Below are 25,219 nucleotides of genomic sequence, written 5' to 3'. Positions count from 1 at the left end.
TCCACTTATGTATGAAACAGTAGATGATGTATACAAAAATAAGCGGATGCATATCATAATTATATTTGTGCAAACATTTCATTTATACTAAAAGAGGCAGATAGATTTTCAGGCCTACTAAGTGTTTTGTCCCCCCCACCCCGGAAAACCCCCTTTTTATGAAAAACCAGTCAAAATAATTTTATTCTCTAATTGCCTTTACTGGATGGGCTGGATAAACACAAACGCACGGGATCACATAACAAAATCCAAACAAGAAGATTTCCAGAAACAGAACAAAGCCAATGAACAGAATATAGCTTCATTAGAGCCCAAAATCTAGGTCTTTGGAAACCAAAGAATCAACCTCGAACAGGCTAATTGTCGTCCCAAGTCACAATCAGAAGGTGATATTAATGGTAGGTGGTACACTCCTGTTCAAGAATCGTTTACTGATATCAATAACGTATTTTAAACAACATAAAATATACATACAAATAAATAAAACTACTGCAAAATTTAACAGCACTTAACTGAATACTGATTCGAAAAGAATACAAAATTCGAGTCCAACTTCATATAAACAAATGCTGATAAATGAGATTTTATCAATCATACATTATCACGATCAATATTTGTATTAGTACACCACAAGGGAGAGGCTCTGACCGGGATAGAAGAACCGCAGTAGACCTCCAACTGATCCCGAAACCGCCCCTCAGAGGACTTCAACATCATAGCCAATGACAAGCACACTTGTTTTTCCACACACATTTTGTGCCTGGGCTTTATCCTATTATCAAAACTAAAGGAAAAGTACTGTGGGAAGGCAACCAATTCTTTCAACTCCCTCCCCATTTCCACAACAAAGTAATCGAATTTTGGCTTCAGATTCTCCTTTATACTATAACAAAACAATGCTGGGAACCTCCTGAACATCACTACGGTGTCCATGTAAGAAAAACCCAGTTTCTGCAAGTACTCAACTCGGGGAATGAACTTGGATTCAACGCAGCAGGACAAAAGAAAGGCACAATTAGCAACGTTTTCAATGCCGATGGTACCCTGGAGGAAGTAGAGAGTAGGCCGGAGCTGGCGGTCGACACTGCGGGTTAATAGACGTGGGCGGCGGTGAATAACATGGCGGAGATTAACGGCATCCACGTGGGCTTCACGAAGGAGGAAAGTGGCGGCCGGGATGATGATCATGGATGTTGGGGAAGTTAACAAATCAGGGCACTGGGTTGAGAGGAAACGGAGAACTTCTTGCATGGTAGCTGCTACATTCTCTGATTCGATGGAGAGGAATACTGGCGGCGGCGGCGGTGGTGAAGCGGAAGAAGCTAAAGTACAGAAGCTTTGTATGTGAATGTCATCTGGAAATCTCCAGTTTTGGAAGATAACGTCTTTCTTGATGGATCAGCCGCCAATTCTCTGTATCTCATATATGCACAAATAATACATCAACACTAGAGATTGATTGGATAAAGAAATTATTTTATCAACAATAATTTTATTATTTTAATATATACTTTTTAAAATTATTATTATTATTTTAAAAATATTACCGTAATTTAGATTTTTTTTTTTATTTTAAAATTATTTTATATTTTCAATTGATATAGCTTACATTGTCGGGTTTTTTTTTAAAAATAATTTAATTTTAAAAAAAATTGCAAAAATAATGTAAAAAAAAAAAACATTTTCAAAACTACTGTAATTCGCGCTTAGCTCACGTGGAGCAGTGTCCGCGCTTCGTAAGCACGGACGCTGGTTCACGTAATCGACGGAATATTTTAGCTATTCCGTCGCTTTAGCGACAGTTTTTTAATTCGTCGGTAAAATTGAATCAGCGACGGATTATAAACCGTCGCTAGTTTTAGCGACAGTTTAAAACCGTCGCTGTAAGGAATCAGCGACGGTTCATAAACCGTCGCTGATTAGCGACGGTGCCAAAATACATACTTCTTCACATGCCACGCATAATTGTATCAACAGCGTGCACATGTACGTCGCGGATAATTTTGAACTTTCAACGTCTTGCAACTTTGCAGCTTGCAATATACGCTGCAAAAAGCCATTTTTGTTGTAGTGAAGATAGAGAAAAAAAGAGAGAAAAAGTTCATCAAAAAATAAGTTTTTTCAGGAACCTCTACTATTCAACCTAGTTTTTTCAGTGACTCAGGGATGACTGACTTTGGTTTGTTTGATCAGCAAGATTTTAAGACTCTGTCTTGGTCGAACATACACAGTTTTACAAATTTGCTTAATGTTGGTCCGCAGCATCTTATACATGACATTCGACCACATAATGATGTTGAGGAAAATGAACAACATTCAATTGAGATATCTCAGTCTTGATGAATTTCTTGTTTGTTTTTTCCTCTATCTTCACTACAACAAAAATGGCTTTTTGCAGCGTTCCGTCGCTGATTCCTTACAGCGACAGTTAAAAACTGTCGCTAAAATTAACCGTCGCTGATTCAATTTTACCGACGGTTTAAGAAACCGTCGCTAATTAGCGACGGTTTTTATATATATGACGTCGCTAAATTATTCCGTCGATTACGTGGATCCGCGTCCGTGCTTACAAAGCGCGGAAACTGCTCCACGTGAGCAGCGTCCGCGCTCCGTAAGCACGGATTACAGTAGTTTTGAAATTTTTTTTTTACATTATTTTTGAAAAAAAATTTTAAAATTAAATTATTTTAAAAAAAAACCCTACATTGTCACATGAAAATTAATTCAACAAAAACGTGACATTTATTTTATTGAATAGGTCTCTTGTGAGACGGTTTCACGAATCTTTATCTATGAGAGGGGTCAACCCTACCGATATTCATAATAAAAGTAATACTCTTAGTATAAAAAGTAATATTTTTTCATAGATGACCTAAATAAGATATATGTCTCACAAAATACAACCCGTTATATCGTCTCACACAAGTTTTTTGCCTATTTTATTTTGCAATTTTGTTTCATCTAGCATTTGAATTAAATATACAATTATAGCTATTATATACACACACATAGTTCAGATTATGTCATTCAATCCAACAAACCACGCAGCATCTATAAGAATTTAGATCATATTATCACATAATCTACTTAATAATACATATAATTTATATAATTATTTTAAATAAAAATACAGAATAGAAAGTTAATCATGTCATTACAACAACTCTTCAAAATTAAATCTATTTATAACAACTTATTTAACATAGTTTTAAACATATAATATTTTAGGCCTCTCAAATTTCAAAGTCACGTTAAATTAAAATTTTATATCATTCTTAAATCAGCTAAATTTATAGTTATTATGATCATACGAAACTCGTTAGGGTCGGTTCAGTAACTCGAACCCGAACCCGAACGTACATCCCTAACCTAGCTGCTTAAAATCTATTATTCAAATCATTTTCTAAAACAACAAACAATTTTCATAAACATCGAAAATAAAGCTCGATATATGCTTCATAATAATAATAATAATAATAATAATTAAAATAAATGTATGTTTTAATAATAATAATATAAAAAAATAAATAAATAAAATTAAATATAATTTCCGTAGACAAGGACAAATGGTCACAGCAGCTGTGTGCGCTTATCCACCCATCACTCTTCACCCCCAAACCAGAGCGATAATGGCGTGTTCGGCTGCTGCTTCAATGGCCGCTCTGTTATCAGCCAACCCCAATATAAAACCCTCCATCTTCTCCAAACCCGCCACAGGTAAATCTCTGTCCAATTCTCCATCCATCGTAGTTGCTTCCTCATTCTCCGGTCTCTGCAAAACTTCTGTATCCCACGCTTCCTCGTCTTCGACCTCCAAAAGATGCAGTTTCATCGTCCGTGCTGTAAGTATATATCTGTTGGAGTTCCATCTTTGACTTCCACTTTCAGTTTGTTTTTTATGGCGACCGTGTTGCAGAATCTGAAAGATTCTTTTTTCATGTATACATATTTCAGTAGTGGAAGGCAGAAAATTTAGTTGAATTTCTGGAATTAGTTGCTATTTTAGATGGGTTTTTAACCAGGGATGTTCATGTGTTCTATTTTGCCTTGAATTCCTGATACTGGTAAAAGGTCAGACATATCTTTTGATTCTTAAGCTCGCAGTTCACGTTAATGTAGCTGGATATTTCTTTCTGTCGGGATGGTGTAGATTATATTTGACAGATGTTTTATTTAATCTCAATTTTGTTGTTTTTGGTGAGATCAAGACCAAAGAAGTTTGTCAGTATATTGTCTTTTACAAAGACGAATTCTGATTTTGAATTTGAAAGACTTCATACATACGTGGACAGTAGTTAAAAATTTATATCTTGGGGATAATGATCGAATTTACATTTTCCCTATCGGTTAAATATTGGCTCCGTGTTTTTGTAGCATGCCTTTATGTACTTTAAACCTCTATTCTTGTTATGATCGTGTAACTTTCTTGACAGAGTGAACTTCCACTGGTTGGGAATACAGCTCCAGATTTTGAGGCAGAAGCTGTGTTTGATCAGGAATTTATCAAGGTGAACCGAAGCAGAATACCGAATAAACTAACATGTTAAAGTGTTCCTTCATCGGAAATTCAAAGACGTATTAAAGTTGATCGATTTCCACAAAATTGTTTTTTTTTTTTTATAGAGTTGGTGCGTTATGCTAATGGTGCGCTATCTAATTCACTCAGTTTTTCAAGATTATTTTTACCATAGGTGCCATCATCAGCTAGATCATCTTTTTGGGAATTGCTTGTTTGATTGGATCATCATTATGTTATGCACATCACTTTCTAGTACTACCAATTGATGTTCAGCTTAAGAGAACCTAAGAATTATTTCCAACTATTTATTTTTCCACTTCTGAATGTTGGAAGTTAAAGTATCTGGTAATCTTGATGGTTAATCCTCTCTGACCTCAGTCTTTGTATATACATCCTGGTTCAAACGTTGTGCACCATGTGCTTAAGTATTTTTCGTGCAGGTTAAACTCTCAGAGTACATCGGGAAAAAGTATGTTATTCTGTTTTTCTACCCGCTGGACTTCACATTTGTTTGCCCTACGGGTGAGTATGAAACTGAATCGGTGACCTTAAATTTCACCGCATTTTCTGGATGTTGGCTGCTACTAATGCAGTTTATAACCCTGTGCTTGATTTTATTTCTTCAGAGATCACTGCTTTCAGTGACAGATATGGAGAATTTCAAAAATTGAACACAGAGGTGTTAGGCGTTTCAGTAGACAGTGTGGTTAGTTTAATCTTTAACTCAAACTGGTTCTCGTTTTGTAACCACTCTCTAACTCTTAATATATTGTTAATGAACGCTTATCCTTGGAATTGAGAGGCTATTTACTTTTATTATGATGCAGTGTCAACGACAAGTAGTAATTTTGTACTTTCAGTACCTATCGTCTACTCGAGTCTTTAATACTCTAGTGGTTCTTGCAGAATCTTGTATCAAGTTGAGCTGCACTGACATACTGCTATATAATACTCTTGTAGTTTTCCCATCTTGCATGGATTCAAACAGAGAGAAAGTCGGGAGGTTTGGGTGATTTGAACTATCCACTAGTATCCGACGTTACCAAGTCCATTTCAAAATCATACGGCGTGCTTATTCCCGATCAGGTATGTATTATATTGTTTGTCCATTTATTATTCTCATATATCGTGCAAACTATTCTTGAGTTTATATTTATCGAAGTTGATGATTAAGAGTTGGCTCCGAATAGACATCTTATAATTATTTGTTGTGTTGATTCAGGGCATTGCATTGAGGGGGCTTTTTATCATTGACAAGGAAGGGGTTATTCAACACTCCACCATCAATAATCTTGGTATTGGTCGTAGCGTTGATGAAACCTTGAGAACTCTTCAGGTGGTCTAATATGTTTTATAGAACCAAATGTTCCTGTTATTTTGTTCAGTTCTCTGTCAGAACAATGAACGAAATGTGTGCACTAGGATGATGTATTTTTAAAAAGATTTTATTTACACCATTATAGGATGATGTATTTTTAAAAAGATTTTATTTACACCTTTATAGGATGATGTATTTTTAAGAAGATTTGATTTTCACCAGTAATGACTTTTGTTAATCTGATGCGTTTGTTACTCCAAACGTGTAGGCTCTGCGATATGTACAAGAAAACCCTGACGAAGTATGCCCAGCCGGATGGAAGCCAGGGGAGAAGACCATGAAGCCAGATCCCAAGCTTAGCAAGGAATTCTTTGCCGCTGTTTAAGTTCACCCGAATACCGGGTCGCTTTAACCTCTTGCCGTTTATAGAGGCTGTAGAAAGTTTTGTAGCCATGTAACCAGATTTTGAGTTTGCTATTGAGAGTTTGAGTGCTTGGGAACGACTGTTAAATTGAATGGATGATTCTTTCACGTAAGAATAATGTTTATGACTTTCAATGAGAGGATGGTGAATTTGGCACTCGCAAAGAAAACATGAAACTCTGGTAAAATCTACAAGAGGTATCTGAAAATTCTCCCGTGTTAATCAACTTATATTGGCATTCATGGGATCCGCGCTTGAAATCAGACATGTTTCGCCAAATTGGATGGTAATATCATTTTCTTGAACTAGAATTTCTTGAATCTGGATGAAGAAGGATAATAATCGTGCAGCTGTAGGAGGATTCCAGTGAAGGACGGGGTATTCAGAACAGGTACGTTAAGTAAATTTATCTTCGAGTAAAACACAAGGAAGTCGAGTTTACTTTAACCCCGATCAAGTCAAAGGATATATTCCTCCTGTATTATATATGCTTGGATGTATACATTTCTAATGTCTAGATATATTTTGATGCATCCAACAATATATACCACACGAAAAATATTCCTTCTGACATGCACATAGCACAAACCAAACTTTTATCCATTTATAATTCAGTCATTTGCTACGGCCGTATAGTTTCAAAATAACAAAAAAGTAAGGCAAGTGTGCAGCGGAGCTGCCGATATATGTATATATACCAAATATTGTATGCCCAAAATTTGATGATACTTGTTCGCCAGCAAATCACTAGGTGGGGACACTTGATTCCGGTACGTAATTTAGTCTCTCCACTTCTTCCCAGATCAATTTGGATGTGATCTCATCACATTCTGGAATATGTTCCTGCATATATTATAAGTTCATTAGTAACCAGCCAAGTAGCTTTTAGATATAAAAAAGATGAAAATCGAGGTACCAGAGATGTGCAAGATGAAGAGAAGATAAGTGGGTTGCACAAAACATGAATCAGATCAAAATGAGCATATTTCTGATGAGATGTGTGGTTGATAAGATCAGAAATGAGTGCTCAAAATGGTTCGAGAATATTCTCGATATCAACTGGATACGTAGAAATTATGACACAAAACCATGATACTCGAAAACGATGGAAGCCAACATGGAACTATTTGTTACAAAAGGAGCGTGATTATGTAGCCAATCCGGTAGAGTGCTCTAACTTCCTCACCAGTGATGAAACTAAAGCACTAGAAAAGCATCAAAGAAGCTCGCATGTTTTGTATAGTTGACGTATTTAAAAAATATGTTCATGTACGTACATGGAGAAAATCAAGAGGGATCCGGCTAGTTTACATTTAATTTTTATATTGATATAATCATTAGGACGAATCTCCTAGAATACCTCAAGTTCTCTAACCAGTTGTTTGGCTGTGGGAGCCGATACGATAATTCTACGCGCAGTTGGAGAGATAAACCCTTCATCAACAGCTTTATCCAGAAAACACAAGAAGGAATTATAGTACTCGTCCACATTCAGAAGCCCCACCTGCATTTTCATAAAATTATAGTTAGGGTTCGTGCATGCATTACAACACACATTGCATATATGATTAATAAGTGTGACTGTGGGCCAAATCATGTGTCATTTTTTACATTCACACCCTTATATTCATTTCATTATGATTCAACAAATCAAGTCAGGTCAAGGTTGTTTGAAATTAAAAATCACCAAATCAATCATCACATTACTATATATGTTCAGTGGCATATATAATCCTCTAGTCCCCGATGTTGGACCTAATTGTAATGAAAAAACCTATATATGTTCTGCGATTTTTTATGAGTCCTTCCGCAGACTCTTACTAAGAGTGGCAAACCCTGAAGGGCTGCGCAGGGAAGCAACGTGAAAGAGAAAGGGAGCTGCGGCTAATGTCAGCCCCTTTTTAGTTCCACCACATCTTAGTAACTCACTGAAAGTCACAAATGCATTATAACATTTAGCTCTGTAGATGAAACTGAGTAATAGATACGTCCCAATATTGAAAAACTGAACATAGCTACAAATGGAAAAGTATATTTACCGGTTTCCGATGGATTCCTAGCTGAGCCCATGTAATGACTTCAAGTAACTCCTCAAGGGTGCCATAACCACCTAAAATTCACAAAAGAAGAATAATCATGAACAACATGATAAAATTCACCAAATATGAGATTATTTTCTAACACAAATGATGTTTACAAATTCCAAGAATGCACGTGCATACACATAGACGATGATCATATATATACCAGGTAGAGCAATGAAGGCATCAGCCTGCCTGGCCATCTCTGCCTTTCTTTGGTGCATATCTGATACTGCACAAACTTCTCCAATCGGTTCCCCCGTTATCTGTGCATATAGCACACAAACTTTAGAGAAGATTGAAAAATAAAAGAAAGTAGGAAATACATAAAAAGTTTCGGTTTACACCTCTCGAGGCATGAGAGTCCTTGGAATGACCCTGCAATAATAAAACTAGATTATTTATGTCACCAGGTGGCAAAATGAAGCAATACCATGGCTTATGAACAGAGTTACGTAGATCCATGAAAACCCTCTTGCCAAATTGGATATCTAACTTTTCCAAATATTTCACGAATAGCAGAAGGCATGTACTTGGAGTGTGATCCATAAGATTTATGATGGTGTGAGTGACAAAGTACGCAACCTTTTAAGATATTGAATCCCCTTGAAAATTTTAATTATTGTGTCACATAAACAGGAAAGTTATTAGAACATTTGATCCTACTATGCCTGCCTTTGGGGTGGACAAAAAGAACCCTTTTCAGAAAAATTGGAGAATCTTGCCAAACAAAATATTATCATCATGAGGGGACATGATAATTGCCATTTGAAAGTTGGAACTTCCCTTATATTAAAAATTCTACCCAGCATGCATATGTACAGCATATTCGAATAAAGCCTAGAGAGCATTCGAATGCAGAAGTTTTTATCCGAAGGCATTCTTAAAATAAAAATGTGTTTGATTTGGCTTTTCATTTAAAAGGGGCGTACATGCACTTTAAAGCGCCAACCCTCCGAGTAAAATGACTTTTAGACTTCTGCTCCGACTTCTCTCTAAACAATTACTTAAAATAGGAACTCGATTTTCCCTGTTCTTCCCAAATATAGAACTGCTTATATTTTTTTGCTGTCGAATCTTTAGTGCCTTCCATTAATTTACACGTACATCAGCTAGCTAGCAGCTTCAAACGTTGGCATGAGTGTAATAATTATATTTCAGAATTCATATCCTCATATACTCGAAAAGAGACGAAGAACAACGCAATCCGCATTCTATCTATACATCCATCTAACACATACATATGTCAAACTCGTGTCATGCATTCAACAGATTATCAAATAAATTGAAATTTTCAAATTCCATTCATAATTCTTTTAACAAAATAAAAAGATGAAAAATTCACCACTTAAAATACATCCAACAGGCTGTATTCTATTAATGTTTTTTGTTATTGAGTGGTATATATATATATATTGTCTCCATGAGTGTGTGACAAAGGGAGCATATATATATACCCTAGAACATGGCGCCCACCATCATGAACTGCCTGAGAAACGAGACCCATCAAACCCACGCTTCCACCTCCATACACCAAATCAATCCTTCTTTCCACCTTCAAAAAAAATAAAATGAAAATGAAAACAAGACCCAAGACCCCTTCGCAAATTTCCACGTTATAATTAATCATCGCAAATCTTGAAAAAACCCAAATATTACACCTAATGAATGTTACATTGGTTCGTAGAAAAACTCAGAAATGATGTCAAGAATCAATGTACCAAATCATAACTCTGCGTATGATTATACGTGCATGAAAATATTATATGAATAAATTTCCATCGAAACCCGCAACCAGAAAAATGATGAAGGCAAGGTAATGGAGGAGACTGAAACACGCTAAAGTGTCATGATTTTAAAAGGGCACGTTTGGTTCCCCATTAAAAGGCAAGGCTTTATTTTATTATTACAACATTATTAACCATAAACTAAGATCATGCAAGAAGTCTGCTGTTAACTGACAAAGATTACAGCTAGCAATCCCTTCTCTCTCTCATGCCAAACAAAACTTAAACCCTAATCCAACCTCCAAAACCCATATTATTTTTCTTCCCTAATATTCATCTGTCAAATTTTCATGGCCAAGTATATGCAGATACGAAATGGGAATTCCAATATCATATTATAATGTGCATCTGAACTAGAATAATTAAAGAAGGATCTGATGCCTGAAGATTTTAGTTAGAAGACTAGCAGTGGCGGCAGTAACAAATTATACATAAAATTTTAAATGCTTTTAATCGGTCAGACCCAAGCAAAACTAAGCTGGATGCTGCAAACGCAGAAAAGATCAATAAAACTAAACTGGATGGAGCAAAAATGATGAATTTTTCTTGGAAGAAATGTCGATTTTTCTAAAAGGGATTTGAGTATACTACAAAAATTAAAAAAAAATGATTTGAAGAATCTATTAAAAAAACCAAGATTTTTTTAATTTCGGGATTCAAATTAAACACACACATACACGCACTGAGGTCCATTTTCATTGTGTAATTAACAATATTACCAGTTCTTTGCCCAGCTCAACAGCAGCTTGTTGGTAGCTAGCTTTCTTGCCAGAACTGCTTCCACAGAAAACACAAATTCTCTTGAATCTTGAATTTTTCTCCGCCTGATCCATTAAGAATGTTTTCAGAATAGTGCTTGTGAGGTGAATAATTATTATGTGCCTGAAATATGGAGGTGAAAATGAGAAGAAAATGGATGAGTTTACTGCTATTTATATACCCCACCCCACACCTCTAGGAGCCATCATTCTCACCCTCACCCTCTCTCCACTTAGCATGATCGAATTATTATGCATTTTTAAATTTTCAGGAAATTTTTTATTTCCCATTCTTCCTTCGAATGATGGAGTTTTTCTAGATTTCCAATAAACTTTTATTTTATTCCCCTATTCTTTCTATTACCAAAAAGGCTTGGTTCGTCTCCAGCATTCGCATTGATTCTTCCATAAATTAATAATAAACAATGAAAGTATCATTTTTTTAGTGTTTGGGCTCTTATTTTAATCATTTTGCTACTCTCACATAGTCAATGTAATGAAACCACCAACTTGGCAAAGATGTTGGCTGTTGTATCATTATTTGTTTTTGTTGTTCTTCCACCCGATACACGTATATACAATAAATTTTAATATAATTTTAATTTATTATATTATATTTTTAATAGAAAAACCAATGACTTTAGTCAAGTATAATAGTGGTGTATTTAATATATAATATAGAATATGATTTAGATTTTTATTACATGTTCAATTAAACTTATGTTTATATCAATTATTGATGGATATAAGTTTTTTAAAAAATGTATATATTGTCTTAAGTTGTGGAGAGTGGATCATATTTTGATAAGTAATGATACATGAACAATTAAATTTGTACCGTACAATAATTTTTAATACAAAAAATTCAATATAAAAATTTCATTTATGAATCTCATGATAAATTCAATACAAAATGTTGGGTGCAATAATTGTCCTTGCTTGATAGAGCGAAATAATTTGTATTCTCAAATCATATCAGAGGGGTTGGGATTTATTGTGGAAATTCCATTTTCTCTATGATTAATATTTTTTGGAAATCCTAGCTATTCTTAGCATGATATTGGGAAATATGAAATAAGAAGAAAAGAAGTAGATTGGAAAGAATACATCGGAAAAATTTTAACGAGGTTCCCCGGAGAATGAACTCCGAGATGTGCGGTTTAAAAGATTTGAGATGCACCATTACCACCAGCTATAACTTTTGGTAAAACGGCAAGCGCTCGGTCCTACAATTGGTATCAAAGCCAAAGTCACGGGTTCGATTCCCATTGATTGCAAGAAGTGTAGTTATTGGGAGGGAGATTGTTGGGTGAAATAATTGTCCATGATTGGTAGAGCGATCGAAGCGTGGTACTTGAGCTGCTGTGCGATTTAAAATATTTGAATTGCACAATTACCACCAGCTATAGTTTTTGGTAAAGCGGTAAGCGCTCGATCCTACACAAAATCTAATGAGATAATAGTAAAATTTCACAATATAATAATAAAATCTAATGATATCATTGTTATATGTATAATTGTACGATATATTTGTTATATATTTAATATTATTTTATTTTGATTCAATATCTCGTATATTGATAAATTAATATTATTTATATATATATTATGTAATATATATAAATTATGGATTTGGTCCCATTGGTCACATGAGAGAAATCGAAAAGGCTGCTTATAGGCTACGTGTTGATTTAATAATTTATAATTTTAGAAGTAAGCTAAGTTGGATAGATAGAAGATTGAATCCAAAGTAGTGGGGGAGCGAAAATCTTTTTTTTTTTAAAATGATGAAAAGCAAATGAAAAGTGATGCAATTGACATGAGATTAGATTTATAATATATAAAATCGATTGTAAGATTGCAGTGAAATATAAAAATATAATTTTATAATCCAAAATAGTAAAGCAGGCTAATTATTTGGCAATAGAAAATAATATATAATCGACCAGAATTTATTATATCATGATCAGATTGAGATTTAACATTGAAACTAAATTATTATAATTCTAAGACATTAATATAGATCTTATCACTTGAAACAATTTATCGAGTCACTTTTTATGTCTGCATGCAAGAACATGTGCACTATTCATTATTTTAGTTTTATATGTGAAATTCCCAATATATTTCATAATGGTAGATAACAAATTGAACCAATAATAAAAAGAAATTTAAGTAATGTGATGTACTCGATCGTACATTGTATCGGTTCAAACAATTAATTTATATTATGCACAAAAAATCGATTTTAATTAAATACTTGTTGATTTCGTGGCTAGCTAGCTAGCTAGTGGATACAAATTATTTAATTTTTTTGAGTATTTCATATTACCCTTCACATGGAATAAATTAAAAAGCAACACGAAATTAGCATAAAAAATTAACTATTACCTTTTTTGTTGAGCTAAAAAATTAACTGTTTCTTGTTTTGAGCTAAAAAATTAACTGTTACTTACGTGCATTATATAAACCAGTGTTCTAAAAAACGTGCTTAAGCTTAAGCTTGAAGATCGATAAAAACGCCCCGCTTCGGAGAAAAACGGAAAAGACGGTCAAACTGTAGTTTGACCGACTTAAGCGTAATTAAAGTGTTTACTTAAGCGTGATCAAACACAATTAATCGCATATGTTTATTTTTAAATTTTTTTTTTTGAATGTATGTCTTTTTATTTTAAAATAATAAATTAAGTTTATAATTTATATGTTTATTTATATATTTTAATTATGATTATGTGTGTCTGACAATAATTTGATAAATATTTAATATTTTTTAATGTGATATAGTTGCAAAAACAAATAAAGATTATAATTTTGATATTTTTATGTTTTTATAAATATGAGAATTAATGCATCAGACTTAAGTTTATCATATTTATGTTTTACTTTATCTATTTATTAGTTTGAGATAATTACAATTACACTAAAGATAAAAAAACGTTTTTTCACGCTTAAGTCCGTGCTAATATCGCTTAAGTTTGAAAAGTTTGGATCTCGACATACGTGTTTCGAGGTGCTTCACACTAGGCGCTTCACGCTTTTTAAAACCTTGATATAAACTATAGTAGTTCAAAACTGTATGTACGTAAGCACAATATATACTCGATTAAGCAGATTTAATAAGTGTGGATTTTGTTTAACCAACATGTTTCAAATTAAAATTACACGTATAACATTATTATTAAAATAGGTATTCAATTAGACGTTTTCACAAATTTTCACAAATTTATATATATGACAAGTCGATGTGGTTGATACGTGGTAAACAATATATCAACTGGATTCACTAAACAAACACAAATTCAACATGAAAATCAGTTTATCCGAGGCTCCCTCTTTTTAAACAATTTATGAAACCCACGGATCAAACGTTAACACCACAACTCTGCGAGAGCTGATACTTAATCGCATTTCCGATCACAATTCCAGTGTTCTTGCTATTGCCGATCGGAATATAAGCGGGGCAGGTGACGTGAAGATGGTAAAGGCCAGACACAAAGTTCCCTACCTTCCATTTCACGCGCCCGTTGAGCCTGATCACCAAGGCAATGGCGCCGTTAGCCTGGTCCTGGCTGAGGGAGAGGCCGTTGTACGGCGCCACAGGGACGGTGGTGCCGTAGATGAACGGAGACCAGACGTTGTCGTCCTTGTGGCCTTGGTAGACGGGAGGGATGACGGTGGGGTAAGTGATTTGCTGGTGGTGATAGGCGGCGTATACCTCCATTCTGTCGTAGTATATGCCGATTTTGGAGTTGGGGTTGTGGGAGTTGATGGTGATCTGCAGGGTGGTGGAGATGACATTGGGGGCGGTGACGTTGATGTTGAAGATGGTTGCGTCTTGGAGGGTGAAGGAGGGTTTTTGAGGCTGAAGACTGGCCCATACGAGGAAGATGGTCAGAAGGATGATGAAGGTAAAGATGATGAGGCACGCGCAGAAGCGGCGAGTGATTTTTCGTGGCCACAAGATGTGGTGATGTTGGTCTTTGGTTGGTTTCTCCGACATAGCGAAGGCGGTGGCGAATATTGGAGTGGGGAAATGGGAAGTGGGAAGAAATGGTGTTTGGCAGTGTGTTAATATAGGCTTTTCAAATGGAGTGCGTACCGTCAATAGATCTTAGCGATGGATTAACCTTATCAAAATTAACAATAAAAAGTAATATTTTTAACATAAAAAATAATATTTTTCTATGGATGATCCAAATAAAAATCTGTCCACAAAATACGACTCGCGAGATCGTCTCACATAAGTTTTTGCTTTTCAAATGACCTTAGAAATGCATATATTATTTTTACAATACAAATTTTACCTAAAGACCCATCCGATCATCCAAATTTCTCAGTTATTTACTTCGAAATCCATTTTTAAAATAAAAAAAAAATTTGGTGTCGACCCCCCTAAACGGAAGAATAGAACAAAGGTGAGAGAGTGGAGGAGAATCTCGACTTTATCGGTGAGTTTTGGGCTCAATCGGGCCCACGGAAACCCACCCACTTCGTGTTTGGGTATGGTATATACCAGAACCAAATAACTTTTAGGCCCGTCCCACTAAGAAAGGAATCATTCAAATTAAAAAGAGGCCGAGAATATTCATTTAGAAAAAAGGGCGGCCCACCATTGATTCCAAAAGCCAACCTTTTTGCTTTCGATATTTGTTCTATTTTTTTTTTTTTTACCTCAAAGTTCCTATAAATCATCCTTGGACTTCGTCATCGGATGTATTTAGGTTTTTTTTCCCCCCATTTAATTCTTGAAAATCGAATAAAATGTCATTTGGAAGAATATTTATAATATATAAATTTAAGTTGTTCTTGATTGAAAACGATAGATTTCAAATATGTTACTCAAATCTCTTGACTTGTTCAGATAACGAAACTAAAATGAATCTCAAATCCACACTATATTAGATTATGTTCCTTTCTACATAAAATATTCAATTGGTCCTGAATTTTATCAATTAGTCATTTTTAAAAACTGTAATTTTGAGCATTTTAGTTGATTTATCTTATATTCTCACAAAAGTATTAATTCTATGTTTTTAAATATTAGAACAGTAAATTTAAAAAAAACACTTAATAAATTAAGCTAATTATGTTTTAAAAAAAGTATTTAAAAAAAACACTTAATAAATTAAGCTAATTATATTAAAAAAAAAGTATTTTAATATTCATTTTATGTTGGCTTTAGAAGATTTGAAATGATTTAAAACATATGCTTAAGAGGTGCATAAAAAGACACTATTTCAACCTTGTGTTCAAATATTCAGTTGCTGTAGCCTGTAAGAGGTGCATAAAAAGACTCTATTTCAACCTTGTCCTTGTGTGTTTTTACACGATGGGATAACTTCTCCATGCAAAAACTCTTGATGCAATTTTGTGATACAGATATCTTAATCGACCTATAAAAAAAAACATTGCATTTTATAACAAAAGTATAGTTTCCACTATAGTTATGAAACTGGTTGACCTGTTTCATAAATATAGATCCGCGAAGCCGTCTCATAGTTATCACTCAACTCTTTATTTGTTTGTATTTTGTTGAAAAAAAATTTGTAATGATTCGAGAATTTCATGTTGTTAAAATGGAGAAATGTTATGTTATACATCTATGTAATTTTATTTTTAAAAAATTATTAACCTTTACCTGATATAATAAAGTTTTCCAAACACAGGCACCAAAAGATTGACTAAAAAGCAATCCTAGATATAAGTTTGGACGGGGTTCGCGAGTTTGGGGTTACATTTTGGGCTTTCAGTCGTCACCTAGCCTCTTTTTCTAAATATAAAACCGAAAGAAACAGATAAAGCATGACATTTTCAAAAAATGGTTGTAAAAAAATCACAAATTTATTATAAAATTTGAAAATTAATCTATTCTAATTACTTATTTGTGAAAATTATCTCTAGATTTTTTTACCAGAAATTTCTAGTATATACAAACTAATGCAAAAACAAAATGAATAGCAATACATGGAGAGGACGGTCACTCGCTCTCTATACGTAACAAGCATTCACTCCCCAAATCTTGAGTCAAAGTACCTTCACCACTGCCCGAAATCTTAACCTTCAAATTCTCACAGAACACCTTCAAAACTTCCTGTTTGTAGACTACATCAGAAGATCTAAAACTTACGTGAAAAGCCAATCTCAAGCTGAAAACAACAATCCCATTTCTCTGATCCTGCACAAGACTCGGCAGCACTAAACTCTGCAAGTTTGTGCCACCAGTAATCTGTTCCGCAGGGACGCTGACGTTCATATTCACCGCCTCTCTCTTCTGTATTTCGAAAGGTTGCATTAAAGAGATCCCCATCATGGCCTCCCGGTAGAAAACAGAGGATCTAACTTTACTGAATTCTATTTCGAGATCTTCGTTTAAGTTCGTCACGGTGACATTGGCGTCCCATGTGCCCGTACAAGACGTATCCGTGGCGGTGAAGTTCGATAAATTGAGGGACTTGACTTGGAAACCGGGGATGTTGGTTCCGAAGAGGAACCACATGACTAGACTCATAGTGCACATAATGGCAACAAGGACGATCATGAACATTAGCATCACTCGTCCAAATGAGGTTGATTTTTTGGGCTCAGGGATCATAGGGAGATACGGGTTCTGATAGTAGTACGCGTTGAATGAGTCAGAATGCGGATTCGGGGCATAAATGGGGTAGTTTCCTTGATTATGGAAAGATGAGGAGGAGGCTGCTACAGGGTTCATTTGAACAGGATAGCCGGGGGGGATTTGAGGGTACTGTGTTTGATTGCATCTGCCCATGGAAGGGTATCCGATCACAGGTTTCTCTTTCGGGTCGAGGGATGGCGAAGCTGAGGTTCCCATTTTCTTGAACTTCGTCTCCCTGTGAGTTTCCCAAACCAGATAGGCAGAGGAATTTGTTAAGAAAGAGGGGTAGTTTCTGTTCAAGACTTTGAAATGATGGTGCAAATTTAGACTTGGAAGAGATGAAAATATCGAATGAAACGAGGCGTCCAACGTAATATTTGGGTGTCTGAGGAATTGAAATTCAACCATTTTTTTTTCTCCTGGTCTTTAGATAAGCAAAAGAGCCGGATGGGAGTGAAACAAGGAACCAAACGTACTAAAATAGGAACTGGATCGCCTGATTTTCTCCATTTGTTGTTATATTCAAACCTAGTCAAATTCAAAGCCCCTAGATTTTATTGGTAAGATATTTTGGTTTTTCCTTGATCATACCTCAAGATTTGAGTCTTTAAATAAAAACCAAGCAATCTTGCTTCTCGATATCAAAATAGAGCTTTATCTCGAATTCTATCACCAGTCTTGAACCAAGTTTACGTTCAAAATTAATTTATTTTAAAATTTATGTGACGGAGCGATTGTAGTTCTTCAACCATATATAATAAATTTATGATAATAATAATAAACTGTTAATCCATGATCCCATGTGTTTTTGCCTATTTTTGGAAAATGTCTTTTTATGGTTACTATTAAAATGTGGTTTTTATTTTATTTTATTACTATCACCATGCATGTAATATTTAAATTATAATTGTCATAATTACTTATGACAACATTATTATTATTATCATCATTTAATTAGTATTAGTATAAATTATTGTTATTGTTACAGAATTCGATGCCACATATTCATAAACGTTCTACCACTTTTTCTTATTTTTTCATTGTATAAAATTAATAAAATAAAAAAGACTGCCAAATGAGTTTGAATCCGTGGCAGCGTTGCCCCAATCGTTATAGATTCATAAAGTTTTTGAGTGTGCAATATTTTTAATATTATTATTTATATTATTTTTTTAAAAAAAGCCTAACCTACGGAGATTTTCAAACAAAACGACGTGTCTCTTACAACCATGAATCAAACGTTTAAACACAATACATTGTCATACGTTTCACAAACGTCAAACAACAGCAACCGGCCTTCTGGGCCAAGAAATGATCACGACACGTTCGTTTATTTTTAATTTTCCTCCACAGACTAAATATTTGGTACTCAAAACGTACAGACAGACGCTAATTTGTAGGTGGTGCAGGTACAGACGGGAGACTTGGTTCGAGTACCTGAAGCATACCAGTTGCTAGTCTCCTAGTAAGATCTTCAGCTGAGACTTTCACAACATCCCTTCGCATGCCAATGTCAGCTGCATAACGACTGGCACAATAAACCCCAACAGCAGTTGCTGCCATCCCATAAATATTAGTCGTCACAAGAAGCAGTGGCGTAGACAAGACAGCAGCAAGGGGGCCGCCTATGATAGACACGGCCTGTCCACTTTGACCCATCGTGCTCTGATCCAGCACAAGCAATCCTGTCTTGCAGTAAATTGCAAAGTCTTCACAGTTGTTCTTGAATACATTGTAGCACCCAAACCCATTATCAAGAAGGTACTTTGCTCGATGAACCACGACGTCATCTTCATCAGAGACGGCAAGGGTGCATGTTCCTCCACGTGCTTTTGCAAGAAAGAGTGCCTGGTTCACCGAGTACTCAAAGCGGTACAGAACACCACCAGCTAAGAAGCAGTTCAAGCACGAGGAGACCACCCCGTGACCCACTTCTACGTGGACACATGTGGGGCATGGCACAAGAGACCGAGCTGGTCCAGAGCTCACTAAGAGAAGATCTAAGACTGTACCAGTTCCAACTTCTTGGCCACGCCTTGTGAAGTGTACGACTTTATGGTCCCCAATATAGATTCCTGTGACATACATAAATATTAGCAGACACAATAATCATGAAAAATATTTGACTAGAATAACACAGAAAAAATTAACCTTCAAATAGATGATACATCCCACATTTAGAAGAGAGAGAATGGTTGATTTAGCAGAATTCAAGAGATAATTATGATGCCACAATAGCAAGACTTCTATCGTCATTTTCAAATGAGTAAAACTCTTCACTATTTACCTTTATTTAACTCAACCCAACTGCTGGAACTAAAAACATGTCATGAGATTCTTAGATATCAAACTATGAATTATCAATTCTAAGTCCACCGCATAGTGCTGTTAAAAAAAAGGGAAACATTCCAAGCGCATAACAGTTTTTGTCCAAAAGTGAGGATTTATTTCATATCTTCCCTCTATGGCCTTTGCCCATATATGATACCAGCTCAACCATGAATCTGTCGTGTCGATTCTTAGGGGGAAATTAAAACTAGCAAAATTGCTGGCTTCAGTAGAAAGCCAAAAAAAAAAGTAGAAATGTGAACTCCTTGACGTATTAGATACATGGAACATAGTCCAAATTTGAAAAATAAAGACTAAAATCCACAAATAATTGATGCGGATGAAGGAATGGAAATATTTTTGCATGCATTGATGGGTGATAAAAAACTTGGTTTCATCCATACAAGTGTTTGCGCAGTGGCGGAGCCAGAAATTTTGGGCTACCCGAACTGGAATTTTAAATTATGAAATCGTTTAATGTTTTAAATATCCGGGCTAATATAAAATTAATCAATTTTTTTTAAATTAATACATAAAAAAATTTAAAAATTTTGGGCCACCCGTGCTACATAGCTCCGCCTCTGGGTTTGCATGAAGACAAAGAAGGTCTGCTCTTCCACCAGGTGACTTAAAAGAAATTGATATGTACAGTAACAGTGAAAGTGTTTTCCAGTTAAAGGAAATGTTTAGCTGGCTAAAAGTTTAAACTTTGCTAAAACAACGCATATTGAGACTAGGGAAAAGAAGATGAGTCTGTATAAACTGATAAAGTAACCATGAGTTATGGAGATAAAACAAAATCATAGTGGTTGCATCAGCTTTAGTTGAACAAATATCAACAGTGAACAGACAGACATAACTCCAAAATATGACCAAGTTTAGGTTGCAAACAATAAAGGTGAAGCCGTGAAGGTAATATAATATCTGAACTTGAAAATATTTCACTCGGTCAGAGCAAGCTTTTCCTTCAAAGCCAGTTTAAATGGTTTCCACTTCACAAAAAATAAACACACTTTAATATGCTCCCCCCCCCCCCCCCCAAAACCAAACATCTATGCCTGAATCTTAGGAAAGAAATTAAATTAACTGGTATTTGTAGCTGTAAACTTATGAATTATTTTTACCTAGAGACAAAATTCAGTTTTGCTGTCAATTATGCTATATGATCTTCGCTTGCAGCATCTCTAACTATTCAGTCAGCAACTCCTACTTCATGAATAATGTTTCTCAATCATTACTATTTCGAAGTGCAGGTTCAGTGATTCATGCCTGTTCATAAGATTCCTATTTTGCACACCTGCCCCGCTTTGCCCCAATCCCGATGTATTTGCTTGGTTTGGTTGATGTTAATTTTTTAATTGTCTTATACCACGCGAGTTCTGTTGGAATATATAAGCATTTGGATTAAAAGTTGAATAGCAATATTTTACAAGCGCCTTTTAACCTAATTTTGCAAAAGAAAAGCCTGTTGAATCCAAACAGACTCTTAGATTGAAGCTCTTTTCCAAGGTTTCAAACTCTAATGCAAAGCTTAAATGGGATTTGTGGTGAGAAGCATGAAGAAAAGGCAAAATCAACAAAATAAAAAGATTCCTAGAACATTGTGCTAAAATAAACGAATTTTTTTAGATTAATTTGATTATTAATAGGCCAGATTTCAGAGAAAAATAACTTATATGTGCGACAGAAACAGATTGGCTGTAAGGGCCATTAAATTTTCAAATATTGTAAACACAAGTGACCAAACATGTCTCGAGTGTCATGACGAGAGATTAAAATGAAACTCTCCACCAATTAAAAAAAATGTAACTTCCCTACGACTCGTATTTAAAGTCCGATTCAGCAAAATACACTTCTCCATCCAACAAATTGACACCAACATTTTCTTACAAAACCTAACAAAGAAAAATGTCTTCTTTTCCCCAATAAAATATAAAATCAATAGGATGAGGTGTCGGTCAGATGAAAAAATTAAACAGGAAAATGGCAGCATTCATCGCGCACAAATTGTTCCATATTCCGAACAAAGAAAAAGCAAGCAATCATAAAAAGCTGACCATGGTGAGCATAAACATATGCTGTGCGCCAAGAATATATGTGATCGCCTGGTCTGAGGCTGCTCCTTTGAATCCTGCCCGTTTTTATTCAAACACACCCAATTAAAAAAAACACAATCCAGTAAAAAAAAAAAAAAACAAGAATAAAGTATACATAAACAAAATTTGGCAACAATGATAATTGAAATTTACCGGTTCGAGAGCAGCCCCATTTTTTAGCCTTGATTTTCTTCGGTGAGGAGCTAGACGAAAAGAATGTTTCGCTTATCCAAGACGCGGTGGAACCTTTACCTAAATTTGAAAATTTTGATGCTTAGCAGTTAAGGAAAACAGATCGTGGAGGAACAACTGCTTGTGTCCGCGTGCGGTGGCTACTCGTCGGCAGTCGACTTAGATCTTAACTAATGGAACTCCAATTCCAAATAGCAGAACCATCTCCAATCTTAGATTTTTAATAAAAATATTCTTTTAATTAAAAAAAAGTCATTTGAAATTTAAAAATTATTTCGTTTTGATATTAAATGAATAATACAATATAAATATAATATTAAATATTTGAATTAGATGCGTACTTTATAGTTCATATTTGAACATATTTATTTTTTTATAACGAACAAGAAATATTGAATTTGTTATGTATCGCTCGTAATTTGTATTACTTTTAACGCATTGGTAATTTGATTTAGTTGTTTGTTAAATTTAAATGTTTTATAGTTAATTAAATTCAATTCTTCATTTTTCGAGTGATAGTTTCAGGCCAAAGTTGTATCATCTTTCAATTTAAAACTCTAATTTAGGATAATATCGTGCTTACAAGTGTATATATAGAATAAATCAAGTCAAAATATCTTATGGCAGGTCCCAAAATCCTCAAGTACATGTTAAATACATTTTTAAATATAAATTTATTTACTGAATTATTTTATGTTAAATTTGAACATTTTTTTTTATGATATGATATTAATTTTTTAATTATAAATATATACGTGAATTTTTATAAAAATATATAAGATTCCCCTAATAAATGTAAGAGTGAGTTGCCTAAATAATAAAATACGCATTGTTGTCGACGGCTCTATATCAGCGTTAAATCCGCGTGTATGCAGCTAACCGCCAGATAAGTTTGACCAGCACGATCACTATAGCAGTATAGTATATGGTCCAGTCCACCGGCCAATATCATTCTTGAAAAAACAAAATATGGAAAAAAAAAAAAAATTTGTTGAAAAATTATTTAAAAATGTGTTAAATATTTGTGTTGAAAATGTGAATGTTGAATGTTGAAAATTAGGTAAAATTAGGTGTTGAATATTGAAAATTAGTGTGTGATGATGTAGGTAATGATGTATTTTATTTTTGGATTATTTGTAAAAATTTTCTATAAATAGATCTCTCATTTGTGAAGAAAATCACAATTGAGTTGAGAGAAAAATATTATAAAGTGTGTAGTGTGATAATTTTGAGAGTTTGAGATTTTTACTTTTTTACCGTAAATTTTTACTTTTTCACAACACGTTATCAGCACGAAGCTCTAAAAGTCCTCCATATTTTTCCAAGCTCCGAACAGAAGAAAAAGGTAACAAAAGTAATAATATTTATTTTACTGTTATTTATTTATTGTTTATATATGTAATATATAATATAATGTTATTGTTAGAAATAATAAAAATAATTTTTTCAAAAACTTGTTATAAATCCTGGGAGGATGTTAAGACGACATCCCACACTCCCGGTAAGGGATACGACAAGTATAAAAGCCTATAAGGTTTTTTAAACAAAATAACTTATGACACCTAATTATAATAATGTGATATGATATACATAATTATTTAAATATGACTAATATTATATACACCATATTATTACCATAAAATTATACAAATACATACATTTATTTTCTTATACACCAACGGTAATAAACGGTAACAAAACGGCTAGTTTTTGCTCTATAAATACAATCTCACAAATACATTCAATCACTCCAACTTTCTCTTCTTCTCTAAAAATTATTCTTCATCAAATTTTCGAAGAAAAAAAGAAGATGGCTTTCACGAGGTTATTTTTAATTATTTTGGTTATCATACTCACCAGTCTTGTATTTATCGGAGAATATCCTCCTCGTGTGTTTTCTTTATTTTTACGAATACTTGTACTTGTTGTTTATCCATTACTTTGTATTGCAATATTCATTAACTAATAAAATGCATCGTAATTTTTAGTACCACCATGGCAAACTTGGCAAAGCTCGAATTCATCGCTCTTGATATTACTGGGAAAAACTATATGCCATGGACTCTTGATGTAGAAATGCATCTTGAGTCATTGGGTCTAAGCGAGACCATTAAAGAAAATGGTATATCTTCATCACAAGAAAAAGCAAAAGCTATAATATTTTTACGACGACACCTTGATGAAGGTTTAAAATGTGAATATCTCATCGAAAAAGATCCCATGGCTCTGTGGAAAGGATTAAAAGAGAGATTTGAACATATAAGGGAAGTTATACTTCCGACCGCCCGTGATGAATGGAATATGTTAAGATTCCAAGACTTTAAAAAAGTCAGTGATTACAATTCAGCGATGTATAGAATAATCTCGCAGTTAAAATTTTGTGGACATGAGGTTACAGAATCGGAAATGCTTGAAAAAACATTTTCCACGTTTCACGCATCAAATATAACACTACAGCAACAATATAGAGTGCGTGGATTTGCGAGATATTCTGAACTCATCGCCTGTCTTCTTGTGGCGGAAAAGAACAACGAGCTATTAATGAGAAATCATCAGTCCCGACCCACTGGATCAACAGCATTTCCAGAAGTAAATGCTGTAAGCAAAAATGAATTTAAACCTGGAAACCAAAATCAAAGTTACAGACAAGATTTTGGTCGAGGACAAAATCGAGGTCGTGGTCGTGGTCGTGGACGTGGACGTGGACGTGGAAGTGGTCGTGGTCGTGGACGCGGCCGTGGTTTTGAAAATAATCGAGATAGTTATTTCTATAACTCATCTCAAAAGAACGTCCCAAACCACCCACCGAAAAGGCATCAAGAGAATATGAGTGTTAATGAGAATCACTCAAAAAGATTTGAAAGTTCTTGTTTCAGATGTGGTACTCCAGGACATTGGTCCCGTATTTGTCGAGCCCCTGAGCACCTTTGTAAACTTTATAAAGAATCAATAAAGGGGAAAGAAAAGGAGACCAACTTTACTGAACACAGTGAACCTTTGAGTGGTTCAACTCATTTTGATGCTGGAGATTTTCTGATTGATTTCTCAGATAATGATCAATTTGATGGTGGAATAAATATGTAAAATATTTTATTTTTTA

At 34.5% G+C, this 25,219-nt stretch overlaps 6 protein-coding genes across 7 annotated transcripts; 1 reads left to right on the top strand and 5 right to left on the bottom strand.

Annotated features, from left to right (window-relative positions):
• Positions 1 to 29: 29 nt before the first annotated feature.
• On the bottom strand, positions 30 to 1,440 carry LOC140961138 (protein SEEDLING LETHAL 1, chloroplastic-like). The gene is made up of 2 exons (XM_073419432.1): positions 649 to 1,440; positions 30 to 413 (listed from the first exon to the last, which is right to left on the bottom strand). Exons 1-2 carry the CDS (start codon positions 1,249 to 1,251, stop codon positions 393 to 395), a joined length of 624 nt encoding a protein of 207 aa, XP_073275533.1. The 5' UTR covers positions 1,252 to 1,440; the 3' UTR covers positions 30 to 392.
• A 2,117-nt stretch (positions 1,441 to 3,557) lies between these two features.
• On the top strand, positions 3,558 to 6,501 carry LOC140961561 (2-Cys peroxiredoxin BAS1, chloroplastic-like). Of its 2 annotated transcripts, none has more exons than XM_073420165.1 (7): positions 3,558 to 3,849; positions 4,435 to 4,508; positions 4,960 to 5,041; positions 5,146 to 5,225; positions 5,480 to 5,605; positions 5,742 to 5,855; positions 6,106 to 6,501. In XM_073420165.1, the coding sequence occupies exons 1-7, from the start codon at positions 3,567 to 3,569 to the stop codon at positions 6,220 to 6,222; spliced, it is 876 nt and encodes a 291-aa protein (XP_073276266.1). In that variant the 5' UTR covers positions 3,558 to 3,566; the 3' UTR covers positions 6,223 to 6,501. The 2 variants fall into 2 exon arrangements, with proteins under 2 accessions (XP_073276266.1, XP_073276268.1); XM_073420167.1 differs by having other exon boundaries at positions 3,560 to 3,842; positions 4,434 to 4,508.
• A 74-nt stretch (positions 6,502 to 6,575) lies between these two features.
• On the bottom strand, positions 6,576 to 11,019 carry LOC140961564 (cytokinin riboside 5'-monophosphate phosphoribohydrolase LOG7). The gene is made up of 7 exons (XM_073420168.1): positions 10,849 to 11,019; positions 9,800 to 9,897; positions 8,690 to 8,720; positions 8,509 to 8,608; positions 8,301 to 8,371; positions 7,622 to 7,765; positions 6,576 to 7,104 (listed from the first exon to the last, which is right to left on the bottom strand). The coding sequence occupies exons 1-7, from the start codon at positions 10,960 to 10,962 to the stop codon at positions 7,009 to 7,011; spliced, it is 654 nt and encodes a 217-aa protein (XP_073276269.1). The 5' UTR covers positions 10,963 to 11,019; the 3' UTR covers positions 6,576 to 7,008.
• Positions 11,020 to 14,139: 3,120 nt separating this feature from the next.
• LOC140961686 (NDR1/HIN1-like protein 1) lies at positions 14,140 to 14,940 on the bottom strand. The gene has a single exon (XM_073420350.1). It carries the CDS (start codon positions 14,885 to 14,887, stop codon positions 14,249 to 14,251), a length of 639 nt encoding a protein of 212 aa, XP_073276451.1. The 5' UTR covers positions 14,888 to 14,940; the 3' UTR covers positions 14,140 to 14,248.
• Positions 14,941 to 16,864: 1,924 nt separating this feature from the next.
• Positions 16,865 to 17,719, bottom strand: LOC140961104 (uncharacterized). Its single transcript, XM_073419409.1, has one exon. The coding sequence runs from the start codon at positions 17,717 to 17,719 to the stop codon at positions 16,865 to 16,867; it is 855 nt and encodes a 284-aa protein (XP_073275510.1).
• Positions 17,720 to 18,700: 981 nt separating this feature from the next.
• Positions 18,701 to 22,321, bottom strand: LOC140961624 (protein LEAD-SENSITIVE 1-like). The gene is made up of 3 exons (XM_073420268.1): positions 22,081 to 22,321; positions 21,889 to 21,962; positions 18,701 to 19,578 (listed from the first exon to the last, which is right to left on the bottom strand). The coding sequence occupies exons 1-3, from the start codon at positions 22,098 to 22,100 to the stop codon at positions 18,893 to 18,895; spliced, it is 780 nt and encodes a 259-aa protein (XP_073276369.1). The 5' UTR covers positions 22,101 to 22,321; the 3' UTR covers positions 18,701 to 18,892.
• Positions 22,322 to 25,219: the final 2,898 nt, after the last annotated feature.

Source organism: Primulina huaijiensis, chromosome 16 (genome assembly GCF_012295235.1).
Source record: "Primulina huaijiensis isolate GDHJ02 chromosome 16, ASM1229523v2, whole genome shotgun sequence".
Classification (NCBI taxonomy): domain Eukaryota; kingdom Viridiplantae; phylum Streptophyta; class Magnoliopsida; order Lamiales; family Gesneriaceae; genus Primulina; species Primulina huaijiensis.
This window is presented reverse-complemented; position numbering and strand designations above follow the sequence as displayed.